Source organism: Rattus norvegicus, chromosome 5, assembly GCF_036323735.1.
Source record: "Rattus norvegicus strain BN/NHsdMcwi chromosome 5, GRCr8, whole genome shotgun sequence".
Taxonomy (NCBI): domain Eukaryota; kingdom Metazoa; phylum Chordata; class Mammalia; order Rodentia; family Muridae; genus Rattus; species Rattus norvegicus.
This window is the reverse complement of record NC_086023.1, coordinates 60,652,334-60,677,073: the sequence shown is the minus strand read 5'-3', so window position 1 is coordinate 60,677,073 and position 24,740 is coordinate 60,652,334. Positions and strand designations below refer to the sequence as shown.

The following is a 24,740-nucleotide window of genomic DNA, read 5'->3' as shown; positions in this document are numbered from 1 at the left end:
CTGCCTTTCTCCCTCCCTTGCCCAATCACAGGCTTCAGCAGTTTGTTGACTTTGGAAGCAAGGTCTGTACAAGAGCTGGTGCACACGAGAATCCGCTCGTCTTGGGGTACAGAATTGAATACATAGCCGTATCACACCAACCCCAACAACGCAGTCTGCGATGCTCTCCTATTATCCCCAGAACATTTACACTCCTGATGCTCCCAGAGCTGCCCTCATATAAACCAGAAGAAGGAACAGGGGCAACCAATGAAGGGGGCTACTGAGAATCAGGAGGGCTGGATGATCACCCCATAGGCAAACAACAAGTCCAGAGACTCCACCTGGAAGAGAACTTCCCTGCAAGAGTTGCTGTGAAGATATTTGGTGATCTCCAGGTTGCCAGTGCTGACTCAACAGGCTAGCTAAGCCTGTCGGCGGTGTGTCCAGAACAATCTCAAGCAGCCACCCAAGGCTCCAGGCTGACACAAAAACAGGAGTCATAGGCATTTGAGCAAATGGACTTTGCTGACACAAAGCCCACCATAGGTACTGACACTTGCTGGTTATGGCGTCCACCTTTCAGGTTGGGCAGGAAGCTTTTCTCAACTGCACAGAGAAGACCCAATGAGTTTCCCCCTCCTGACCTGCTAAATTACCCCACAGTTTGGGGTCCCATTGAGTTGGAGGGTCAGATACCAGACCCGTCCTTGTCAGCATGGTGATCCAACACGTGTCCCAGGCAGTAGGATTAACTTGGAACTTGCACACAAGGTACCACCCCCAATCTTGAGGCTGAGCTGTGGGAATGAATAGGACTTTAAAAACTGGCCCAGCAGTGCCAAGAAGCAGACCTCTCTGTTTCTTGTGCCATTTGTGCTGTTTAGAGTTGCATGCTCTCATTTTGAGATCATGACTCTAGCAGTTCTTGAACAACGTGGCTGACCAGGCATAAAAAAATTGCCTCATCCTTACCATTTCCTCAGCTCTTGAAGTTGCAGGTCTCAAACTATTGATACACTATGCCTACTGTAAGGACCTGAGCCGAGAATAGACGGTGTGAGCCAGTTTAGGCCAGCTTCTGAAACTGACCACTTCAAAATGGCTTCAAAATAGGGGTGATATCTTAGCTCCTACTCTGCCTCTGGATGTCTTCCCCAACACCATTGTCTTAGTTACTGTTCTCTTGTTTTGAATAACACGATGACCAAAACAACTTATAGAAGGAAGCGTTTAAGCAGGGGCTTGCTTCTGTTTTCAGAGGGTTAGTCCATGACCATCACTGTGGGGAGTATGCTGGTAGCAGCAGGCAGGCAGGCAGGCAGGCAGGCAGGCAGGCAGGCAGGCAGGCAGGCAGGCATGGCATTGGAGCAGTAGCTGAGAGCTTGACGTCCAGATTCACAGGCTGAGAGAGAGAAAAAGCCTGGGTGGGCCTGCTGTGGCCTTTTGAAACCTCAAAGCCCAACCCCAGGGGCATACCTCCTCCAACAAGGCTATAACTCCTAGACAGTCTATCAACTGGGAACCAAACATGAGCCTGTGGGGGGGCATTCTCATTCAAACCACCACACCCGAGAATCCACATTTGGACTAGTCCCCACTTTGTCTCTCTGACTCTGTCACATAAATTAGTGTGGAGTGCCACCTTGTTCCAGGGCAACTCCGATTCCTAGATACCCATCAGTATAACTAGCTGCCCTCCAGAGGGACTTTTGCCTTATCTTCTTCAGGTGCTGCTATTTGGGAAAAGGTCAGTCTTGGGTCATGCCTCAGATCTCATCATGTTGAAATAGCACTGCACAGGCTAGCAAAGCAGATCGTGATTCCTTTCGGAGGGCTCCCAGCTGGTGAGAGCTTTTGGAAGAGAGGCCAGAGGACAAAGGATGGTTATGGAGGAAAATGTGAGGAATAATATGTTGGGCCCTACCTTGGTGTTTCCCTCCTCCCTCGATGAGCCTTTTAGCCTGCTATAGCAAGAAATTGTTTACACCCTCAGCAGCTGCTCTTAGCCCCTGATTTGGGGCTGGGATTTTCCATGGCACCCTTCCTCCCCACTGAGCCTTCCTGCTTGTTGTTGTTAAGAAGTTGTTTATGCCCCTGCTTGGGCCGGAACGTTCACCACATAGACTTTTCCTGTTTTCCTGGTTGGGGATTTTCACCTGCCTTGTTTTCCTTGGCTTTTGCCTGGGGTATATAAGGAGATCTCAGTAAAGCCTTGGTGGCACTCGCTGAAAACTGATGACCTGTGTATGTGTTTTCTTTCAATCCCGCAGACCTACGCCGGATACTCACACACTGGCGGTGCAGGCGCCGACAATAATATGGAAACACCATAGAGAGGATGACTCATTCTTTAGGTTATTACCCTGCACATGCTGTGTTCAAGGCAAGTTACCTATACTGGAGTTATACGCTGGAATGGCTAACCAAAACCTGGCTAACAACACAAAGGTACATGTTTAACCGAGCCACCTGTTCAGGCCATAGAAAGAACCAATATGTGGGAAATAAAAAGGGCTGTATCAGACCACATCAAAATAATAGCAGTGGTGCATGCCTTTCATCCCAGTACTTGGGAATCCCAGCACTTGGGAATCAGACAGAACTCTGTGAGTTTGAGGTCAGCCTGGTCTACAGAATGAGTTCCAGGACAACCAGGGCTATACACTGAAACCCTCTCTTGAAAAGCAAAAGCAAAAAGAAAAAGAAAAACAAACAAAACAAAACAAAACAAAACAAAACAGACAGACAGACGGGAAGGAAGGAAGGAAGGAAGGAAGAAAGAAAGAAAGAGAGAAAGAAAGAAAGAGAAAGGAAGAAAGAAGGGGGCTTCTTCCACAGAGATCATGAGTTCAAATCCCAGCAATCACATGGTGGCTCACAACCATCTGTAATGAGATCTGATGCCCTCTTCTGGTGTGTCTGAAGACAGCAACAGTGTACTTATATATAATAAAGTGAGAAGGAGAAGGAGAAGGAGAAGGAATAGCCATGACAGGGTCCATGACCTCGAGTGCTACTGCAATAGGTATCCAACGAGTTCAAGATAGGCAGCTCTCTACTATACTGGTCAGTCCAAAAATAGCACAAGAGAATGCCAAAGACTTATTTAAAAGGATCAAGGCTAGAGGGACAAAGGAGAGCCAATGGAGTACAATTTGGACAACATGGGAACCCTGGCTGTCTCTGTTAATGGGGCCTCTTATAATGATACTGTTAGAAGCCTTATATTCCGGCTTTGCATCTTGAACACCCTGTCCAGGTTCATCAAAACTAGAGTGAGAGCAATACACCTACTCATGATATTCCAGGAGTACCACCCCGTTTCTTCAAGACAGATTCTTAAGAAGAGGGACATGAAGTAGAATAAGGTAGAAAGGCTAACAACAGGTTGTTGTCCTTAGCAACTTGATCACAGAAGCTTACACCAGTCGACTGCGACCCTTTTAAGACCACCTTGTGGTTTTAGAGTATAAAATAAAAGTGCAGCCAGCTCTGCATTCTTGAGGACCTATCCTGTGTTTGGTAAAGTTTCCAGAGACTCCTACAAGGCTACCACAGAGATTTTCTCTTCTAAAAGATCCTCCTAAGGTTAAAGTGATTGAAAAATTAAGAGAATATGATTATTTGTTTGGAATTACTTCTTTTCTGTAGTAAGTAGTAAGGATTGACCCCAGGACCTTGCACACGCTATGCAAGTTCTACCACCTGCTTATATCCCTGTTCCTCTTTCCATCTTTTTATTTTTAGACAGGTATTCACTAAGTTGCCCTAGGATTCCTTGTAGCCTGAGAAGGCTTTGAGTTTGCGATCTTTCAACCTCACTTCCTGAGTACCTGGGCTTGGAGGCCTGCACCATCCAGCCTGCCTGTGGGAACTACTTCTCCTAGGGATTATTTCTGCAGTGTGTTCTCAGTAGCATTTGGCTCAAGGACCTTCGAGTATTTTGTAATACTCCCTTCAATATTCTTCCTCATGGTGGAGAGAATCAACTCACTCCAGGATAGCCATGGAGACAGAGAATCCCAATTTCAGAAAACAAAACAAAAAGAAAACAAAGAAAGGAAGGAAGAAAGGGAGGAAGGAAGGAAGGAAGGAAGGAAGGAAGGAAGGAAAAAAGTAAGTCCTATGTTGTCTCACAATGGGAATATTTCAGAAGTCATTATACTTATTATTGATATAGGGTTTCTCAGTGTAGCTCTGTCTGTCTTGAAACTCACTTTGTGGACCAGGCTGGCCTTGAACTCAAAGAACTTCCTGCCTCTGTCTCCTCAGTGCTGGAATTAAAGGGGTGTGCCACCCCTGCCTGGCTGAGAGTGTGTTCTTTAGAGTTGATGGGAAATAGGTGATTGGAAAACTGAAAGAGAGCTGGGTAGGGCAGTACACCCCTTTAATCCAAGGTCAAGTTCAGTGTTACAGTAGCATGTGCCATTTTCTCTACTTAGCTTTACTCTTTTTAAAATTTCTCCAAAGCATGATGATGCACACTGTTAATCCCAGCATTCAGGAAACAGGTAGGCAGCAAGGCCAGCCTGGCCTACAGAACAAGTTCCAAGACAGCCAGGGCCACACAGAGGTATCCTGCATGTAAAAACAAACACAACACAACACAACAAAAATCAAGTAAAAAAGAAAATGTAAACAATATGTGAGAGGCTATATTGAAAGGTTCTGGTTTTGATGCCCAGAGCTGGGGGAAAAAAGGAGACTGTAAAGAAGTTGTGGGGAAGACATGTGCAACAGACAAGAGGGCCATTAGAAACCCCTAAATTATCTCAATATGTAATTTCACAAGATTTTCCACTGGACTGTATGTGTGTGTGTGTGTGTGTGTGTGTGTGTGTGTATGTATGTATGTATGTGCATGTATGTGTGCGAGTGTGTGTGTACTACCAAGAGAATTTTAAAATAGTTCTTATTGGAGATAGACACAGTGATGCACATCTGTAATTCTAGCCCTTGGAAAGTAGAGGCATCTTTAACTACATAATTAGTTTGAAGCCAGCTATGGTCTGCATGTTCATCCCACCTTCTCCCTAACCTTTACTTATAAAATTCATCAAAATTTATGTATTTTAAAAATGTTATTTTATATAATATATAAATAATAATGTAAATAATATAAAATTATATATAATACTATAGTGTATCATATATATACCATAGCTGTCTTCAGACACACCAGAAGAGGGCATCAGATCCCATTACAGATGGTTGTGAGCTACTATGTGGTTGCTGGGAATTGAACTCAGGACCTCTGGAAGATCAGTCAGTGCTCTTAACTGCTGAGCTATTTCTCCAGCCTTTATGCACTTTTTTTACTATGTGGGAATTGAACCAGCCTGTCTGATTTGCTAGGTAAGCACTCCATTAAAGAGCTTTGTCCTTAGTTAGGTCATGCCACGCCAGTAAGGTATGATTTAAAGTCTATATTGAAAGGAGTCTCAAGTCTGCATTTGGTTACATTTCTTTTTCCGTAACCGCAGTTTTTCCAATTTAATTCTTAGCTGGAGCGGGCCACGATAGCGCACACCTTTAATCCTAGCGCTAGGGAGGCAGAGGAAGGCGGATTTCTGAGAACCGGGACAGTCAAGGCTATAGAAAGAGTCGGTGGTGTGTTTGCGAAACCCATAGGCCAGGTTCAGCCGCAGATCCCCGTACTTTCTGAGCGCTCTCTCCAGCCTCACAAGACTTCTGACAAACACGCAAGGCACCATACCTCACGCACCGCCCATCTCTGCGTAGCCTTTCTTCGCCCTTTAGACCCTAGCGGAGCGGAAGTGACGTAGCGCGGCCGCCGGAGGTGTCGCGCGGTGTTGTGCGACCGGCTGTGTGCTGAGTGGGGCCTAGACCCGGAGCGTTACCGCTATGTCGATCGAAATCGAGTCTTCCGAGTGAGTCCTGCCGTGGCGTGTTCGCGGCGTGGCGTCGCGTAGGGTGGAGGGTGCTCGGGAGGGCGTCGGAGGAGGCTGCGCGCCGGAGGCTGCGGCCTTCAAGCACTTTCCGGGTTGGCTTCCTCTTCGGGGGGGCCCGCGAGAAATCAGCCATGGGGAGGGCCCTGGAACCCCTGGGCTGCGGCGTGGGGCTGTGCAGGGGAACACCGAGCACATCTGACTGCTGTGTTTTCCTCTGCCAGCCAGCCCTCCCTTGGCGCTGCCAGTGTGTCGCCAGTCCCCCAGCCTTCCTGTGAGGCAACTCTTCCTCCTGGTCCAAGCACCAGTTACCCTAAAGTCTCTTGGTTGCTTCTCCTATCTGATCAGATCTAGTGTGGTGTCGTGTTTAGGTTTGCAACTTGTATATAGAGAACCTCTGTGTGGACATAGAGAATTTGAATATTGGGTCCAAAGAATGATACTTAGCGAAGGCGGGGGCGATGAGGAGCCAGGTGGGCGGGGAGTGACTGATTGAAGAGGCTCTCTTGGACTCACCAGGACTTCACTCACCGCCTTTTACTTTCTGAAATGAATGTATGCTTTGATTGAGGAAGGCAGACAATAGACAAAAACAGTAAGCAAAATATGAACAGTAGCAGATGGTCAGTGTGTAGAAAGATAAAACAAAGAGTGACAAACACTGTTGGAAGGTCTAACTTAAGTCAGGTCAGGAACGGCAAAGGATTTTTTACTTTGGGGACGGCCTAATAATAGCCTTAATGACCAATCTTTGAGCCTGGAATACCCTTCTATATGAACTGCATGTTCATATGTTATTGTTACTATTAGTTTGTTGTTGTTTTGAGATGGTTTCTCTGTGTAGCCCTGGCTGTTCTGGAACTCACTCTGTAGACCAGGCTGGCCTTGAACTTAAGAGACCCACCTTTCTCGCTGTCTCTGCCTCCAGAATGCTGGTTTTCCTCTGCCAGCCACCCCTCCCTCGGCGCTGCTGGTGTGTCGCCAGTTTCCCAGCCTGCCTGTGAGGCAGCTATTCCTCCTGGTGTCTACCAGAGACTCAAGGTGGCTACCATCTCTGCTCTGCTTGTTGTCATTTTTTAATGGACCAAATTTTCCTTCAGCAATTTAGATGACTTAATTAATTAAAAAAATCTTTGGAGGCAGAGTTTCTCTGTGTCTTGGAACTCGCTCTGTCTGTAGACTAGGCTGGCCTCAGAGATCCACCTGCCTCTGCTTCCTGGATGCTGAGGATTAGGCAATATGCTACTATTGCCTAGCCAGATGACTTAAAAGTAAAAAAAAAAAAAAAAAAAAAAAAAAAAAAAAAAAAAATCAATGGCTATTATAGGCTTAAAGTATCTCAAACAAATGTCCACCTTGATTCTGTGATTTTTGGAAAGTTTCGTGGTTCCCCTTAGGCTCTGATGACTGAAGATCTCCAGACTAAATGACTTTTCTTTCTTTCAGTGTGATTCGTCTAATCATGCAGTACTTGAAGGAGAACAGTTTACATCGGGCATTGGCCACCTTACAGGAGGAAACCACTGTCTCTCTGAATACTGTGGATAGCATTGAAAGTTTTGTGGCTGATATTAATAGTGGCCACTGGGACACTGTTTTACAGGCTATCCAGTCTCTGAAATTGCCAGACAAAACCCTTATTGATCTCTATGAACAGGTAAGAACGAGACGATGTTCTTGAAGTTTTTGGTTGGTCCCTTAATTAGGAAAGATCTGTCAGCCTTTCTTCAGGCACTTGAGGGATGTAAAATGTACATCGTCAAGACTCAGCAGTGCATTTTTTCCTACCTCTTTGGAAGATTCAAGATTTTCCCAAACTGAAATTATTTCTTGGTATGGTTTTGAGGATCAGCCCCAGGGAAATTAAAATTACTTTTAGGTGGGCATTAAATGAAGGATTCTAAAGCTGAGCATGGCGGTTTGATGCCAGGTGGTTTACATAATGAGTTCCAGACCATATATATATATATGTGTGTGTGTGTGTGTGTGTATGTATATGTATATATACATATACACATATACTATGGATATATAGTAAGTAAGACCCTGTCTTAAAAAAACAAAACAAAAAAACAAAAGAGAAAACTATTCTAATATTAAATCATACAATGTGATTCAGTTCAGGCACTGACCACCTGGAATTAACACACACCACTAAGTCTGACACAGACTTCTCTTACTTCAGATCCTGGCTCTATTGTGCTGGGCTATGCAGGGGCAGGGCAGATTTCCTTAATCCGTTGAAGTTCTTAAGTTCTTTTTCTTTCTTTCTTTTTTTTTTTTTTGTTTGTTTTATTTTTGTCTTTGAGACAGGATTTCCCTCTGTAGCCCTGGCTATCCTGGAACTTGGTGTATAGATCCAGCTGGCCTCGAACTCAGATCCACCTGCCTCTGCCTCCCTCAGTGCTGGGGTTAAAGGCGTGCACCATGACACACACACACACACACACACACACACACACACACACCCACTTCATGCCACTTTAGCTTTTGGTCTACTATATTTGGTTGCTCACATGACATGCTTAAATTTGATAATCTACTAAAATGATCCATAGAACTCAAACAAACCTCTGTGTTGTGTGATTAGAATTTTATTATCAAGGACACAGATCAGAAGTAGCCAAAGGAAAAGACAGATCAAATCTGAGCGAGCCCAGAATGTAGAACTTTGGCTTTTTCCAAAAAAAGGAAAGGGGTGTGCCACCCACCTGGCAGATCCCCAGCCAGAGGCTTCTGTGGAGATTTTGTTACATAACCCAAATGATCAATATAATTTCCAGCCTTAGTCTTCATCCCCTACCCCTCCATTGGCTCTTTTCAATAGTGCTGCGGTTGTCTCAAAACCTTAACCTAATAGCATGGCTTTCTGGTAAGCAGTCCATGTTCCAAGGTATTATTGTAGCATAGATTTACACGTCTCTCAAGGGACTCCTGAGTAACATAATTTTGTTACTAGTAGAATTCTAAGGGTTTATAAGCTCCCAAACATGACCCTAGGACAGACATTGACTTATTATAAGATAACATAAAATAACATGCAGGTGTGATGATTCAAACCTTTAACCTCAGCACTTAGAGGGTGACCTGGTCTACATAGTAGGTGCCAGGCAGTCTAGGGCTGCATAGTAGTGAGACCCTAACTCAAAACAATCAAAACCAAGAAAAATAATAATAAAAAGAAAGTTAGAATTTGAAGGATGATTGGGTGGGAGGAGATTGCTAAACAGAATGTGCTGACAAATTGATTTTCTTTCTGTTGTCCAGGTTGTTTTGGAATTGATAGAGCTTCGTGAACTGGGTGCTGCCAGGTCACTTCTGAGACAGACTGACCCCATGATTATGTTAAAGCAAACACAACCAGAGCGATATATTCATCTGGAAAACCTGCTAGCCAGATCTTACTTTGACCCTCGGGAGGTATGTCCATGGTAGTTAAAAGATACCCTTTTTAATTGTGAAAATTAAGTAATGTGGCCTTGCAAAAAGAATGTTTATGGGGGTAGGAGAGATGGCTCAGTGGTTAAGAGCACTGACTCCTCTTCCAGAGGTCCTGAGTTCAATTCCCAACAACCACATGGTGGCTCACAACCATCTGTAATAGGATCCGATGCCCTCTTCTGGTGTGTCTGAAGACAGCTACAGTATACTCACATACATTAAATAAATACATTTTTTTTTTTTAAAGAATGTTTAAACTTCTTTTTGTTTGCATATATGAGCTTGGGCAGGCATACAAGTATGGGGGTCAGAAGACAACCTACAGGAGTTGTTTCTTTTCTTTTACCGTGAGATTCAAGTGCATCCTCATGCTTGGTGATAAGTACCTTTTTCCCACAGAGCCATCTCATCTACCAAAATAAGCACCATTTAATAGACGCACATAAAGACATAGTCTCTTTTGCCTTCCACTGGAGAGCTGTCAGGATACAAGAGGAGAGGGTAATAGGAACTGGGCAATAGAAAGTTCGGTTTTTGAAGAATGTGATTCTTTGGCTGTGCAAGTATTTCTGAAAGTAGAAGCACACCTCTATCCCTGTGGCTTACCTGGGCTCTTCAGGGACAGCAGTGCAGATTGCCTGACACCAGCTGGCTCACATACTTCTGAAGTGCACGTGTGCGGAATTAGAAAGCTCTTCTGAAGTACTAATTTGCTTTAATTCCTCCCCTGTTTTTTTTTTTTTTTTTTTCTTTTTTTCCGGAGCTGGGGACTGAACCCAGGGCCTTGCGCTCGCTAGGCAAGCGCTCTACCGCTGAGCTAAATCCCCAACCCCAATTCCTCCCCTGTTTAACTGGGTATTTTGTTTTTGTTGTTTTCTTCTTTGAATGTCCTGTTTCCTTTGCCTTCATTTTTTTTTATGGTGTGCATGTTCATACGCATGTACATACATGTATGTGCCTGCCTGAGAAGACCAGGGGTGTGGAGTTCCCCTCTGAAGCTGGAGTTAGAGGCAGCTGTAAGTTGACTGATGAGGGTGCTGGGATCAGCCTTCTCTGGAAGAGCAGTGCGTGCTGTCAGCTGCTGAGCCACCTCTCAGCTTTGCTGCCCCCGCGTTGCTCTTCCGTGGACGTGAAGCCGCCTCCTTCCCCCCAGGCGTATCCAGATGGAAGCAGCAAAGAGAAAAGGAGAGCGGCGATTGCCCAGGCTTTGGCTGGGGAGGTCAGCGTGGTGCCGCCTTCCCGTCTCATGGCGTTGCTGGGACAGGTAATTCAATGTCTGAAGAGCTGAAAGTACCCGCATTCTGGTCCGGGTTCCGTGTAGAGGGCATATTTCTGAGCTGAGGAGCTTACACAGGCTGGGAGGAGAGCCTGCCTATAAAGCGACTGCTTCTCCTGAGACAGCAAACTAGGCACCCAGGACGTAAGCTCTAGCCTCCTTAGAATTACGTGGGCGCTGCTGGGAGCTTGGAGTACGACCGTGCTCCGTCATTTCCAGCTCTTCCATTACTTTCCGGTCTTGTCCAGCTGGGTCTGTAGCTTGGTTAGTAGGACAGACTGCTTCTTATGCGTGAGATCATAGATTTGTTCCCGTCCAAAACCAACAGTGAGGCATAATTTTATCTTCTGACATGGATAAAATACGTATTTATGGTGTTGCTGTGAGTACATGTGTGTGTGCACAAAGACCGCCGGCACCCGGGAGATGGAGGCAACTTAGGGAGGAAAGGATGTGTTTCATTTTGCACTCTAAGAAAGCCCAGGTAAGAGCTCAAAGCAGGAATGTGGAGGCAGGAATTGAAGCAGAAACCAGGTAATCTGCTGCTTATTGTCTTTCCCATGTCTTGCTCTTCTTGCTTTCTTATACCGCCTGGGACCGTCTGCCCAGAAGTGGTGCTGCCCACAGTGGGCTGGGCCCTTACATCAATTATTAATCAGGAAATGCCCTCAGCTCTGCCTGCAGGCCAGTCTTTGCAGATGATTGGTTTGTGTATTAAGTTGGCAAAAACGGACCGTCAGGAGTGCAAATGTGTTCAGGGTAGCATTCATTAGATAAGTTGACAAGTTGGAACCAGTACAAATGTTTACTAATATGTGTAAAGAGAAACTTCCAGCAACAGTTTATTTTACAATCATTAAAATGATACTTTTGCAATTCCTAATACATATGAGCCGGCATATTAAGGTATGTCATAATATGAAGTAAAGACAATGTAAATTTAGTATATATATAATTATTAATAGAGTAAAAAACATTGTGTGAGAGGAAATGACTAAGGTATTGTGTAAAATGTTGTTAGTGGCTGGCTTTGAGTATTGGAACTCTGGGAAATTTCTGCTTTCCACATTTTTGTTTATAATAGAGGGAAATAATAGCAATAACAACAATAATAGTGATAATAATGACATAATGGTGTGAGATAGTAGATTTTTCCTGTCAGAGTCTCCCATGAGAAGTCCATGCTCTTGCCCACAAACCATAGATTGTGTTTGGATGGTTAGAGATGGTGTGACCAGAAAGCTTATTAGTTTGCTCAGACCTCATTCTTTCAGGCGTGTTTTTGCCTAAGCTCTGCAAAGCATCTAAGCAGGTTGGTTCTCTACTTTTTCACAGGCACTGAAGTGGCAGCAGCACCAGGGATTGCTTCCTCCTGGTATGACCATAGATTTGTTTCGAGGCAAGGCAGCTGTCAAAGATGTGGAAGAAGAGAAGTTTCCCACACAGCTGAGCAGACATATTAAGGTAGGGTCCGACACCTCAGACATGTAACAGTTGGTGATCAGTTGAGTATCCATCATGTGTAGAGCCAGGCCCTGCCTGCCTCAGGGGCAGGGGTTCCAGGGAGGAGAGCTCTGACAGTGCTCGGGGTTCTCTTGGTACCCATTCCAGGTACTGCAGTAGCGTGGCAGTGTTACACATGAGATGTATACACAAGTAGATATGTATTTGACATCCAGCCCATAATCCTGTATTTAGAGAAATGGTCCACTCTGGTTAAATCTTGGACTATATGAACTGTCTCCCTACATGGCCTGTTAAACATTCATGCTCAGCCTGCTGCATCTCGGGCAAAGGGCCAGTCAGTGTTGTAAAGCTGGCTTGTGATGCTAAGGGAAATAATTGTATCTGCTGGCTTATTTAGTTACTGTGTGAGTTCATGCCAGGGATTAGACCTAGGACCTCAACACACCACTGAGCCACATCCCCACACCTTGATTTTGTTTGGATTTTTTTGGGAGAAGGCACAGTCAAGTATTTTCGTCCCAGACTTAGAGGTGTGCTTGCCAGCATAGCACCATTAGACGACGTCGTATTGTTTGAACCAGCTGAAGTATTTGTTCTGTACCTCATGAAAGTAAGAGTATTTTTGTCAGGTAGGTGTAGTGATACATGCTTGTAATCCCACACTCACAGGGTACTAAAGAAAGGATGGTGTCAAGTTTGAGGACAGTGTGGGCTGTATATTAAGTTAGGCCACATAGTGAACAAAGTGGTCTCCCCTAATTTCTTTGGAAATAATTGCATTAAAACAACATTTAGATGTGAGACTGGTCAGAGAAAGCATCCACCAGGGAAAGGTGTAGAAATGCCCTCCAGGGCTCCATAATACGGGTACCTGTAACTACAAACAATGTAGGCTTTCGAAAAGGGTTAAAAAATGGGGATTGCTTTAAGACGATTACATAAAAATGTATGTCCTCATTATTCCCTCGGAACAGTTTGGGCAGAAATCCCACGTGGAGTGCGCTCGGTTCTCTCCAGACGGTCAGTATCTGGTCACCGGCTCTGTTGACGGATTTATTGAGGTGTGGAACTTCACTACTGGGAAAATCAGGAAGGTAGAGTATTTTAAATGCATTCACTTTTTAAGGAAGAATTGCTCATTTTCCCTTAATTCTCTGTGTCTTATTTCTGAATTAGATGACCTAAAGATGGCCCTTTATGAAACAAACATGTATTTTATAATTTAAAAGCTCCTTTGAAGTTAAATTCTGAATTTTTATTAAGGGAAAACCTTTATTATCTATACTTTTCATTGACTTTTATAAAAATTGAAAACAGTTTTTGTAAGCTTTATATTGAATGAATAACATGTCTATCTAGAGTTGAGAAAAGTGTCCTGAGGTCTTAGAGTGTGAGACTCCTACTTTGTTCTTGAAGTAGTCGGAGTTCTTCCTTGGTTGTGGCATGATTACCCATTTCTTGGCTTTCCAGCAATGTTCTGTGTGAGCTGCAGTTACTCATGTGTCTTCTTAGTAATGGTGCACAGATGACGCGTACATGCATGTAGTATTGTTATGCCCCGGCTCGCCTCCTCTGGTGAAATAATTGCTGAATGGCATTGAATTGGATGCAGTGAGTCAGGGGTCCCTTAAAATGGTTGCCAGTCTGAACTAATTACAGCACTAATGGTATTGTTATGAGTGAATTTTATGTACATTACAGCTTTCTGTTCCATGAAGCCTGAGTACCACACACCCATGCGTGTGTACATGTGAGTTAGTGTGTGCAGGTGTGTGTATGTACATATGCGTGCCTATGTGGAGGCCAGAGGACAGCCTGTTGCTTAGATGCTGCCTGCCTTCTGCTTTGACACAGGGTCTCTTACTGGTGTGGAAGGCCTCCAGTTGGCCAGCCTGCATGGGCGTAGAGTGGACCTGTCTGCTTTCCTAGCTCAGGGATTACAAATGTGAGCCGTGCCCTGTGTTTTCCATGAGTTTTGATTTGTCTTCATCCTTGTAAGACAACAACTCCCCAGCCCCTCTGTCCATTTCCTTTTTTATAAAAAATGGGTTTGTGTGACTCTCTTCCCCCCCCCCCAATTGATAAGATATAATTGCCCACCTAAACATACAAAGCCCAATACACATCCATCCCTTAAAAACATTCATAACAACCTGTAAAGGTACAGTGTGGACTTAATGCCCGTAGTGACTCTCTTTTAAGGAAATCAAAATACACATTGCAGGGGCTGGAGAAATGACTCAGGTAAAAGCACTTGCTGTGTACGTGTGAAAACTTGAGGGCCCCAGAACCCATGTATCTATTGGATTGTCAGCCCACCTATAATTCCGGTGTTTGAAAGGAGGAGCAAACTGGCTAACCACACCACCCATATTGGTTAGCTCTGAGTTCAGCTGAACCACGCTTCATTGATAGACTCCGTGTCAGCCTCAGGCCTCCATGTGTGGACATCTGCACATGTGGATATACATAGTCCACATAAGGGAAAAATTACATGCTAAAAATTTTTGATTTTTAGTCTTCTGAAGTGGCTTTCAGTTTTGCATTAATGGCTTGATTATTTCTTTAAATAAAATTTGTTTTCTCATTGTTTGTTGTTGTTTTTTTTTTTTTTTTTTTTGGTCCTTCCTAAGGAAGCCAGAAGAGGGCATTGGTCTCCTTGCTTGTTTGCTGGTAACCAAACTTGGTCCTTGGGAGGGCAATCACTCTTAGCTTCTGAGCCGTCCTGCCTACCCCAGTCCTCTTTTTTCCTTTTGTATTGTTTTGTTTTGTTGCTTGCTTGTTTCAGTGTAAAGTCTCCATGCAGTGCAGGCTGATTTCAAAATGGCAGTTCTGCTTCTGTCTCCCTGACTGCTGGGATTATAGGTATATGTCATCACAGTGGGCCATGAGAAGGGTGGCTTTGTTTTTTCTGTTGAGAATTGAACTTGTGACCTTTCACACGATAGCACAAGTACTCTTACTTCTGAGGTGAGTTCTTAAATCCTGTATTTAGTTTGTTGTTTTTTTGAGTCAGGGTTTCTCTGGCTATATTGGAACTTGATTTGTAGACCAGGGTGGCTTTGAACTCAGAGAGCTCTGCCTTTTGAGAGCTGGGATTAAAGGAGTGCCCTCCGCTGCCGAACTGCTTTAGTTTTTCATTCACCTGGGTTTGTATAGGAGGAGAAAGTAGGTGTGGATCCAACTTGTTTTTCCCTTCAGATTACTATTTATTGCCTTTTATTCGTTAATTTAATGTAACTTTATTACTGAGTATTAAATTTCATAAATAGTGATTTTTTTTTTAAATTACCTTTATTCTTTGTTTATGGGTGCTTGTGTCTGTGGTACCTATACTGAAGTGGGTGAGCAACTTGTGGGCATTGGTTCTCTACTGATACTGTGTGGGTCTCAGGAGTCAAACTTTCAGACATAGATGTCTGTGCTGGCTAGTTTTATGTCAACTTTACAGAAGATAGTCATCTGAGAGGAAGGAATCTTAATCAAGGAAAAGCTTCCATGTAATAGGATTAGGGGCAAGCCTGTATGGCATTTCTTAGTGACTGATGTGGGGGGAATCTAACCATTGTGGGCAATGCCACCCTTTCTCTACCTCTAAGCCCTCTCTGTCCCCTACCTGCCCCCAACCCTAGCCCCACTGGTGGTGCTGGGTGTCATAAAAAGCAGGCTGAACAAGCTGTGGGGAGGAAGTTAGTTAGATTTGTCCAGGACTGCATGAGCTCCTGCCCCAGGCTCCTGCCCTTCTTGAGTTCCTGCCCTCACTTCCCTCAGTGAAGGACTGTTACCTTGATGTTTAAGAAGTTCTTTCTTCCCCAGGTTGCTTTTGGCCATGGTGTTTTATCACAGCAGTAGAAATTAAACCTCTTAACCTACATCTTGCCAGCCAGGGCGTGGATTTTATGAGTGATTTACACTTTGTGTATGTTTGGCTTGAAAAATATTACTTTGTGGGGTTGACTCTCTCTTTCTGCCTTAACATGAGTTGCAGAGATCAAACTCAGGTGACCAGGCTTGTGTGGCAAGTGTCTTTACCAGCTAAGTCATCTTTCTGGCCCTTTTGTTTAAACCATGAAACAATCTCACTTTATAATTAGAAGAAAAATCATAGTTCCACTTTCCATGTGTAGTAATAACATCCCATCCTCCAATCCCAGAACTTCCATGCCTCAAAAATACAGATGAGACCAAAGAGGAAGTGAAGCAAGCTCTGTTGCAATAGTGACAGGTGACAGATGAATGGTCAGGCACAGATGCCAGCAGATCACTTTAGGAACCGGAGCTGACAGTCTGAGACACATGCTTACTTTCTCATATCATCCCCTAAAGAAGCAAATTCAGATGCACTGAAGACAGAAAGTGTGAAACTGGAGAGCCATTCTGCCTAGAGAGGTTCAGTGAGTCACCTGAGGCTCTGAGGTGCACCCCCATACCCACCTTGGGCTGGTACTTTGTACAGTGTCATCTGAATTGCATACAGTTATGTATCCCTAGTCTATCAGTTGTTCATAAGGAAGCTGTGCATGGCACAGATACTTGCTTTGGAATTTGGGTAGACACAATCTAGCATCCTGCTTTTAGTCACTTTCAAAAGTTTTGGGCGGGACCACTGGGTCATTGGTTTGGTTTTCAAGTTACTTTAACAACTGTTATTCATTACTGACTTTAGGATCTTAAGTACCAGGCCCAGGATAACTTCATGATGATGGATGATGCTGTCCTCTGCATGTGTTTCAGCAGAGACACTGAAATGTTAGCAACTGGGGCCCAAGACGGAAAGATCAAGGTATGAATCAGTGCCACGAGTGCTTGTATTTAGCATTTTCAAGTTTTTTGTTTTGTTTTGTTTGCTTATTTATTTTGGCTTATTAAGAACAGGTTTCTCTGTGTAGCCTTGACTGTCCTGCAGCTCACTCTGTAGAACTTGATGGCCTTGTACTCAGAGATCTGCCTGTCTCTGCCTCCCAAGTGCTGGGACTAAAGGTGTGTGTGCCACCACCACCCAGCTGTCTTCAAGGTTTTTAATGGTGTGATACACATGACACTCATTATCCAAATAGCTCCTGTGTATTGAGCATCAACTTGATGCTAATTTCTTTTTCTTTCTTTTTTTTTTTTTGGTTCTTTTTTTTCGGAGCTGGGGACCGAACCCAGGGCCTTGCGCTTCCTAGGCAAGCGCTCTACCACTGAGCTAAATCCCCAACCCCTAATTTCTTTTTCTTGTTCCATTTTACTAATAATTCTCTCTGGGTTGGTCTCTTAACATGTTAAAGTCATACAGTTGGTAAATTGCAGATTTAGCACTTCATGTCTGTTTTGGTTGTAGCTCATTGCCTGTAATGTATTACATGTTGATGCATATTTAAGGGAGATGGTACACAGCTAATCCAGCTGTGGTTTGTTTTTAGCTGCTGATTATGGACCTGGGGCTCGGTGATTATGGAAATGTTCACTGCTTAATGGACTCAGCTACTGTTTTTGGGGGCTTTGTTTTGTTTTGTTTTGTTTTTTAGTAGTGTTTGGGATTGAACTCAGGGCCTTGTGAAAGTTAGACAAGCACCAAGCACTCTTATCCTGGGCTTTTTTTTTTTTTTTTTTTTTTTTTTTTGCTTGTTTTAAAGGTTTGTCTTAAGTTTGTTTTTAGGAGTTATTTTCTATGTGCAAGTGCTTTGCCTGCATGTGTACACGTGCACCGTGTGTGCTTGTTTTCCAGGAGGTCAGTAAGGGGCCTCAGTTCCCTAGAACTGAACTTGCAGGCAGTTCTGAGCTCCCATTATGGTGTTGGGAATTGAACCACTACAAAAGTAGCAAGTCCTCTTAAGTACTGAGCCATCTCTCCAGTCCACTACTGAGGTGGTTTTTGTTGTTGTTTAAATTCCTAGCCTTGAATTTTTATTTTAATAATTTATAAGAGAAGAGTTAAGTTTGAGAAGATTTGTGTCATTGCGTTGCTGCATTAGACATACCAAATAAACCATTGGCATGCAGCTTGATGCCGCCTTCGTAGTTAGCGTGCTGTTGTGAACTCTATCTGCCAACACTTTATCCACATGTTTCATTTTCTTTTTTTTTTTTTTTTTTTTTTTTTTTTTTTTTTCGGAGCTGGGGACCGAACCCAGGGCCTTGCGCTTCCTAGGCAAGCGCTCTACCACTGAGCTAAATCCCCAACCCCTTCATTTTCTTAATAAAGGTTTGGAAGATTCAGAGTGGACAGTGTTTGAGAAGATTTGAAAGGGCACATAGTAAAGGTGTCACCTGTCTAAGCTTTTCCAAGGACAGCAGTCAGATCCTCAGTGCTTCTTTTGACCAGACAATAAGGTAAGAGGAACCCCTGAACTGTCTTCCTGAAGATTTGCTGAGTAGATCGAGGCCCCTGAGGGAGAGGTTCCTAGTGTCTCTATGCTGTTTCCAGGATGGGGTGATGTGGACAGCAAGCGTATGTGAGGCTCATTTTCTCCAGCTCAGATGGCACAGCACAGTTGTGTTTGAGATTTTATCCAGAAGACATGGAAGGGTGAAATAACAGTGTTTCCTTCATCTCAGTGCGTGGTCTGTGAAGCTACGTGTGGAGGTGGAAACTTGGGCTCTCAGGGCTTGGATGGAAGAGACAAATAGTCCTAAGCCAGCTTGGACTCCCTAGTGAAACTCTGTCTTAAAAACAAAAATGTGGTCTGTGGAGCCATCTGTGTTTTAATCACTTTAGAAGACAGATTGTTGGGACACAGCTGAGACCACTAATTACTAATCTCTCATTTCCTAGACTGCACAGAAGCCTGGGTTACTGACATTTCTCCAAGTCTCTTGCTGTGGAGTTTGTATTGGTTTTCTTTGATTGTTTGACATAATAAAATTGATACTATGTATACTTCTTCATTTAATATTGTATTTTATAATTCATCTAGCTTCCAGAAATAACATACTGGATTTTATTCTTTTACTTTTATTTGATAGAATTCATGGTTTAAAATCTGGAAAAACACTTAAGGAATTTCGAGGCCATTCCTCCTTTGTCAATGAGGCAACATTTACACAAGATGGGCATTACATTATCAGTGCATCCTCTGATGGCACTGTGAAGGTGACGTATTACCCTTCACTCATTCTGGGCTGTCTGCCCTGCGTTGCTTTTTAAGAAGGTATTGTTGGTCAGGATGGTAACGATACAGCATGTGAGTCTGAGACCAAAGTTCCTTATTGGTCTGTATGGTATGCATTCCTATAACCTCTAACTCATATAACCCAAGCTTTATTGTGTATAGAAAAAGACTTCTTCTGAACTTAGTCATGCTTCATTCATAGAAACATACAGTAGTTCAGTCTTCCATAGCTGTAGGTCAGCACTTACAGTCGAATTCAGAAGCCTCAGTGACCAAGAAAATCCCTGTTTCTTGTGTTTCTCCCCAAGTTTAGGGCTTTCCTTACATTTGAAGAGGAGAAAGCATAGAAACAGAAAGCCATTTGTAACCGTGGGCTTTTCTTTCTTTTTTTTTTTTTTTTTCTTTTTTTCGGAGCTGGGGACCGAACCCAGGGCCTTGCACTTCCTAGGCAAGCGCTCTACCGCTGAGCTAAATCCCCAGTCCCCGTGGGCTTTTCTATCCACGCCCAGGTTCACAAAATAATGGCTCTGAGACTTCTTATATGTGAACAAATGCCTAGGCCAACAGGCTTGGCTCTGTTCCCAACTAGCTCATAACTTAATTATCCATTTATTCTAGGTCATGCTACATGGCTCATTACCTGGTCCTCGGTTTCATGCAACTGTCTTCTATGTGTAGGATGAATCTTGTGTGCCTCTTTCCCCGAATCCTTTCTCTCTGCTGGGTGTCCTACCTTCTAATCATGCCTCGGCTCATTGGCCATGGGCTTTCTTACTGACAGTGACGCTTCCATACATTGCACGAGAGAGTATCTCTGCACAGAAATAAGAACCTCCCAGCAGTTGTGAATCGGAAGCAGATCTACCTACCACATGTTCAGTGCCAGCCTAGTCTATGTGAGACCTTGTCTTCCAAAAACAAGGGGCCAAGTGGTGGTTGCACAAGCCTTTCATCCCAGCACTTGGAGGCAGAGGCAGGGGGATCTCTGTGAGGCCAGACTGGTCTACAGAGCTAGTTCTGGGACAGTTGGCTACACAGAGAAACCTTGTCTTGTAAAACAAACAAAACAAAACTAATCAAGGTGCAGGAGAGACAGCTCAGTGGATAAGAGTGCCTGCCGCTCTTGAAAGAGAGTCCTGTCGGTTCCCAGCACTTACATGGTGGCTCTTAAACATCTGTAATTCCAGTTCCAGTTGGTTCAGTTCTCTCTTTTAGTCTCTGGCGCTGGCTGTATATGGTGCACATCCATAAAGGCAAGCGAAACATTTGTATTCATAAATAAAAATATGTGAGCTCAGAACTTTCAAATACCCTTGGCATGGCAAATCTCACCTGAGGTATTTGGTCTTTCTTCATTACCTTAAAGAGTCAGTTATTTCAGAGGCTGGAGAGAAGGCTCAGTGGTTAGGAGCATTTTCTGCTTTTCCAGAAAATCAAGGATTTGATCCTTGTACCATGTTCTAGGGTAGCCTGGGAAAGAAGGGAGAAAAAGTTTCCCAGGAACTGAGGACATGGCTCAGTAAAGTGCTTGCTAGGCAAACATAAGGACTTACAGGTTTCATTTCCAGCACCCACATGAAAGCTGAATGCCAGTAATCCCAGAACTGGGACGGAGATAGGACAGTCCCTGGAGCTCTCTAGCCACCATTGCATCTGAATCTTTGAATTCCAAGGTCAGCGAGAGGCCCTGTCTCAGCTTACAAGCTGTCTGTATCTTCAGTTCCAGGGGATCAGGTGCCTTTCTGGCCACCTCAGGGACCTGCCTATATGCCTATATGTGGTCTATGCTTACACAAACACTTTATTGCTTGCTTGCTTACTTACTTACTTACTTACTTACTTACTTATTTTGGTGTTTTGAGACAGCCTTACTGTGTAGGTCTGGCTGTCCTGGAAAACCAGGCTGTCCTATGTAGACCAGGCTGGCTTTGAACTCATAAGAGATCTGCCCACCTCACCTCCCCACTCCCAACCCTGTAGCTAAGCTGCTAAACTACCCTTTCTTTTGATTTTAATGCCTTTTGAGTATTTGTTTATGTGTTTGTACATGTGAGGTGTGCGTGTCTCCTTATGCACCTAGAGGCCCGAGGTCAGTACTGCCTGGTGGTCCTCAGTTGCTTCACTGTGTTATTTAGGCTTTTTTTCAGGGGGGTTGGCAGTATTTCAGGCATGAACCATCACACTCAGCTTCCAACTTACTGAGACAGGGCCTCTCACTGACCTTGGAATTCAAAGATTCAGAAGAAAGGGTGGCTGCAAAGCTCCAGGGCCTGTCCTATCTCCTTCCCAGTTCTGGGATTACTGGCACCCAGCTCTTAGGTGGGTGCTGGAAATGAAACGAGTAAGTCCTTATGTTTGCCTAGCGAGCACTTTACTGAGCCATGTCCTCAGTTCCTGAATAACCTTTTCCTCCCTTCCCCAGGCTATTCTATCTAGAACATAATTTCTCAAACTAGGGATCCCTCTGCCTCAGCCTCCTGATAGCTGAACTTAGTTCTGTGCCACTGTGCCAGCTTCTGGTTGTTTAAGAAGATAGGTAGTTATATGGTTCAATTAGCAAAGGAAGAATATATAAGAAAAGATCCTGGGTCATAAAGGGTTTTTATTGTTTGGCTTGTTGTTTTCATGTTATACTGGTTAAGTCCTGAAGAAGTTAAATGTTTATCACACATATGGCAGTATTGGTTATTTGATTCTCTTAAAGTCAAGTAGCTTTATTTGAGTCAATTTAACTCATTTTTATTAACCTATTGTTAATTTTTAAGACTTAGAACTTTAGAGATTCTCATAGTCTAAATGTTTATGCTTTACTTTTTTTGTGGTAGATCTGGAATATGAAGACCACCGAATGTTCAAATACCTTTAAATCCCTGGGCAGTACTGCAGGGACAGATATTACAGTCAATAGTGTAATTCTGCTTCCTAAAAACCCAGAGCATTTTGTTGTGTGCAACCGATCGAACACAGTGGTCATCATGAACATGCAGGGGCAGGTGAGTACATAGAAAGTGCTTCTACACTGAACTTGGTTCTGTCCCCATGACCAAACAAGGGCTCATTAATTCTAAACTGTTTGTAGCTGTGTGTATTTGTAGACATGCGTGCAGAAGGACATCCTTTTTCTAGTGTGTGTCTACCTTTTTATCCTTTATCTAATCGGTCCTTTGATTTTTGAGACAATCTGTCCTTTGATTTTTGAGAGAGTGTTGCTATGTAGCCTGGTCTACCGTCAAACTCAGTGACCCCTTTCTCTCAGACTTCTGAGTGCTGGGTTTAAAAGTGGATACCACCATGCCCTGCTCTGGTCTGTTGTTCAGCCTCCTGTAGATAGCAGCACTCCCTTTTAGGGAGGTCCAGTGTGGTGTGGATTGCTCTTGGGACATCTAACTACCACACAGGCTAACGTGGGATACCAGTGGGAAGAAAGCAGCAGTGTCTTACTGTAGCCTCGGGGGCCTTGAACTCTTGAGTCCCCTTTCTCAGCCCCCACGTGCTGGGACTGCAGGTGAGCACTACCAAGCCGAGTTTAATGTCGTATGTCACAAAGCAAAGTCTTAGTTGGTCCGTCCTGGGTGGGACATGGGCATTATATCTTGAGAGTGGACTGGTGAACGTAAGTCTAGGTAACACTGAAAACTAGAAGTATATTGATTTAGAAAATGATTGACGTGAGGTAATGAATTTGCCTCATGAGAACGTGGTCAGTAAACCAGATGGAGCTGGTGACTTGGATGGAAAATTCAAAATTTCTTTCAGCTGTTTTTTAGGTAGCTTATTTGTTGACTATTTTCAGGCAGGAGGATTTAACACATTCTGAATGGAACTTGTGATAGTAACCAAAGTGCAAAATAACAGTGTAAAAATGTCAGGCTTGAAATTTTTGTGTTTTCTCTGTGTCTACTGATGAACACCTGTCATTGGGAGGTTGGAGGCAGAAGGATCAGGAACTCAGAGTCAATTCTGAGTCAACCTTGCTGCATAGGAAGCTCGAGACCAGCCTGGCTACCTGAGACCCTGTCTCAAAACAGAAAGTCCTTATTAAGTACTAGGTCAGCAGCAGGGGTAGAGGAGCTGCCTGCAGTTGACCTGCTCTAAATCTTGTCTTGCTTTTGTTTTGTTACGGCGTCTTCTAGATTGTCAGAAGCTTCAGCTCTGGTAAAAGAGAGGGTGGTGACTTTGTCTGCTGTGCCCTCTCCCCTCGTGGCGAGTGGATCTACTGTGTTGGGGAGGACTTTGTGCTCTACTGCTTCAGCACAGTCACTGGCAAGCTGGAGAGAACTCTGACGGTGAGTAAGCTCTAGGAATGGCCTTCCTTTGACTTTCCAGTCCAAGGCGTCCTCATTGGAGGCATTTACCAGTAAGTAGTTGACATTAGAATTCAGGTGTACTGTAGTACAGCTCTGCTTTAGGGAAGAGGATGACTGTCAGAAAGCAGAGAAGGAACATACTGTCTAGCCAACTAGGCCAGATCTGCGGCAGAGGGGTTGGAGAGACAATGTTTTTACCAGTTCCTTTAGAAGGTAAATTCCTTGCATGTTATCCTTCCAAATTAATTGCTTTTGAAACAGCTTTAGAGTATTAAGTTTCAAATAAATTGAAGTTATCAGGGGTAATTTTCTTCCTCCTTTTCTTTCTTTTTGGTTTTTCAAGACAGGGTTTCTCTGTGAAGCCCTGGCTGACCTTGAACTCAGATCGGTCTGTTTCTGCCTCCCTTCTGGGATTAAAGGCATGTACCACCACCCAGCTTATGAGGAGTAATTAGTGCCAATTGTTATAATAAAGTCTCCAAATTTTAGTGGTTTAGCAAGATAAAAACCTTTTGATTATGTCACAGTGCAGTGTGACTTGAGAGCCCTCTTTTAAGCAGTGCCTAGAGTGTGTGGCCACTCAAGTCTCTTCTTCCTCACCCAACTCTGGAGGCCTCTTGTTAAGACCTGTGCACCCCGACTGCTTTCCATGTTCTAGGTTCATGAAAAGGATGTGATCGGAATTGCACACCACCCGCACCAGAACTTGATTGCCACCTACAGTGAAGATGGACTCCTGAAGCTCTGGAAACCCTAAGTCAGCCTTTACAGTGCAGCCAAGGAGCGTGTACTTAAGTGGAGGGCATGGTCATGTATTATTTTTACTTTTTCATGTCTGCGTCCTAGCATAAAACTTGTAAATAAGTCAGTAGCTACGGGTTCTTTTAAAAAAGATTTTAATAAACCTCTCTTTACCATAAGTGCTCATTAGCATTTCAAGTGAAGACATTTTTCTTCTAGAAATAGCAGTACCTCAAATCTTTTGATAGATTAATGAAAACAGTGACTGCCCCAGATAAAAGAAGATAAACTAATGGCTTTAAGATACTTTAAATGGTAACTGTTTCTTAAACAGGAATTTTCATAAAATTATTGTGGTTCAGTCAGACTATATTTGCTTATGAGGGCAGACATGAAAAAGTTTTTGTTCTGTTGTCAGCCTTCTCATTCTGAACTCTGCTCTTGTATTCCAGCTGGAACAAGTTACAGGGTTTATGGGATTTGATGTTTGGGTATCTCTCTCTTTTCTATGTAGAGGATGATT

General features: G+C 43.8%; 1 protein-coding gene across 1 annotated transcript; it reads left to right on the top strand.

Moving 5' to 3' along the window:
• The first annotated feature begins 5,822 nt into the window (after positions 1–5,822).
• On the top strand, positions 5,823–24,394 carry Smu1 (SMU1, DNA replication regulator and spliceosomal factor). Its single transcript, NM_057195.1, is given in 12 exon segments — positions 5,823–5,873; positions 7,338–7,548; positions 9,159–9,311; positions 10,486–10,596; positions 11,944–12,072; positions 13,050–13,169; positions 16,742–16,858; positions 18,263–18,390; positions 19,024–19,150; positions 21,995–22,162; positions 23,303–23,455; positions 24,135–24,394. Coding segments are annotated over 12 exon segments (1,542 nt in total). The 5' UTR covers positions 5,823–5,847; the 3' UTR covers positions 24,234–24,394.
• Positions 24,395–24,740: the final 346 nt, after the last annotated feature.